The sequence below is a fragment of the Bremia lactucae genome, linkage group LG15 (genome assembly GCF_004359215.1).
Source record: "Bremia lactucae strain SF5 linkage group LG15, whole genome shotgun sequence".
Taxonomy (NCBI): Eukaryota; Oomycota; class Peronosporomycetes; order Peronosporales; family Peronosporaceae; genus Bremia; species Bremia lactucae.
The window spans coordinates 171,953-174,162 of NC_090624.1; the positions used below are offsets into that span (position 1 = coordinate 171,953).

Here is a 2,210-nt window from a genome sequence, read left to right on the forward strand (position 1 = left end):
CGCTTCAAATGGTCGACATATTCATTATTCATGGAATGATGAACGGTTTTGGTTGTTCGACACTTGCCATTAGAAAATGGCCCTAATGTAGACTGTTACGCAAGTTAACTTGTTTGGGCAATTCGCACAGTCGTCAGGGTGATTCATAAATCACCAAAAACTCGCATTATATGAACTAAACGAGTTTTGTACTACGGCTCGACACGGAACAAGTAACAAATCCGGATTCTGTTACACGAGATAGTGCTCAGTATCCATCGAAACCTTAATTGCAAACAGGGGTGCAAATCTCCGCGTTCGGTCATGAAAAAGACCAACGACTGCTGAGGAAACTGCGTTTTGTCAGTTACTGCGTGACAATTCAAGAGTTCAATTTTTTCGATTTGTTTGGGAATTTCGCTCGAGGCGAGAGAACCGTTCTAATATGAAAAAGAGAAAATTGTGCGTCTGACGCGTATTGACGACACTGGTTATACAAGCTGAAAACCACGATACACAGACAAGACACGTGCCCTGGACCTAAATAGTGTGCGTTTTGCCTTTCGTCGTCTCGTTCATAATTACGATCAGAACTCGAACGATTCCCTCCGGCCTTGTAAAGACGGCGCCACGCCATCCATCGGTAGAAGTTGCATATGGGTGGGCTGCGTCTGCTTGGAGGTCGCGCCCATTCCCATCGCATCGTGTCCAGAGGCAGCATAGCTCGAGTTGTTGCCAAACGGGCGACTTGTGCTACAGCTTTGGCTCACTCCCACCGGCTGTGACGGGATAGCTCGTCCAGCTACCCGCGGCGACGGCACCGACGAATTCGCGGAGGGCTGCTGGTTGTAGTAATTCATAGCGTTCATCGAGATGCCTCGGGCCGTGTCAGCGCCCACGTCCGATCCATTCCCCGTCTGATTGCCTCCATTGTAGCTCGCATACGCAGCGGCAGCCGCCGTCGTATTAGTAGATCCTTGGCTCTTCTTATACGCTGCGGAAGTGGTCGTTATCTCGTCTTCGTCTTCGTCATGTGCAGCCTTGGAGCGACGCACAAGCGTCAGGAAAATAACAGCAACGGCGATAACGCCAATGGCCGCACCAATGATGGCGAACACGACGCTCATGTCAGAGCCGCTGCTGCTCGAGCCGGCGGGACTTCTGCTCGAGCTACCGGAACTGCTGCTGCTTCTGCTGCTGCTGTTGTCAACCGTGGTGACAGGCACTGTGGTGCTGGGAGAGGTTAAGCTTTTCGAAGTCCCGCCTGTCGAGGGTGACGTTGCTGTATTGGTGGACGGTGCTGGAGCGAGTGTGCTGGGCGGGGTTGTGGGGGTCGAATCAGTGGGGCTGGAGGTCGTCGTCGATGAGCTTTCGTCGCCTGCGGAAGGTGTGGACGCGCCGCTCCACACGGACGAGCAATCGACGCCGAAGGGGCATGAGCCGTTCACCAGGACGTAGCAACCGTCATTCGCAAATGTGACACAAGGCGGGCAGCCCCGACTCGATACGGAGCAAGGTGTAGCGGCCGCACCGCCTTCATAGCACGTGTCGATGTTCGAGCATTGCGAAGCCATTGCGAGCGAGTAGGCTGTAGTAAAAGACAACACAGGGGGTCAGCACACGATGAATCGCAACTCGGAGTGGTGACAACGCACGGGCGAGCGTCGAGACGGCGGCGAGGAATCGCAGAGATGGCTGCATGGGCCAGAATTGTGACTATTGCTGTTTTGTCGCCCTATTTTGTTCAGTTCGTAGTGCCGGGTGAACTAGTCGGCTTGTTGTTGGTCGCTCGCTTCACTTTTGGAACCGCAAAGACGCGAAGGATAGAGCGACGTAAAAATAATGCGTTGATGAAAAACATGCACGCTTGACGACAAGCCAGTTTCGCAACATTTATGCATGGTCTCCTTCGATCATTGGGTGAAAAGGGGCGGACGGTAGGGCTATCTCACTGTCTGTAATGGAGAGGGTGCTCGAGAATCTGAACCTGTGATATTACGGCGGTATTGACGGCAGCCATTTTGGCTAACCACACCCTTTCCACATTTGACATGGGTACAAATGTCGCCGTGCCGTTGCACTTTCCAGGATGAAGACGCGAAGGGGCATCAGAATTCATAATTACAACGATGCGTGGTTTCGATTTTAGCACTCGAAGACGCGTGAGTTAAAGCTGAAGAGCTGCGAGGTGATTTATCAAAAGTATAGTCAAAGCCCATCAAATGTGTATA

The 2,210-nt window shown here is 52.3% G+C and overlaps 1 protein-coding gene across 1 annotated transcript; it reads right to left on the bottom strand.

The window, feature by feature from the left end:
- Positions 1 to 283: 283 nt before the first annotated feature.
- On the bottom strand, positions 284 to 1,680 carry CCR75_004768 (uncharacterized protein; the record flags this gene model as incomplete). Its single annotated transcript, XM_067962854.1, has 2 exons — positions 284 to 1,567; positions 1,635 to 1,680. The coding sequence occupies 2 exons, from the start codon at positions 1,678 to 1,680 to the stop codon at positions 567 to 569; spliced, it is 1,047 nt and encodes a 348-aa protein (XP_067819265.1). The 3' UTR covers positions 284 to 566.
- Positions 1,681 to 2,210: the final 530 nt, after the last annotated feature.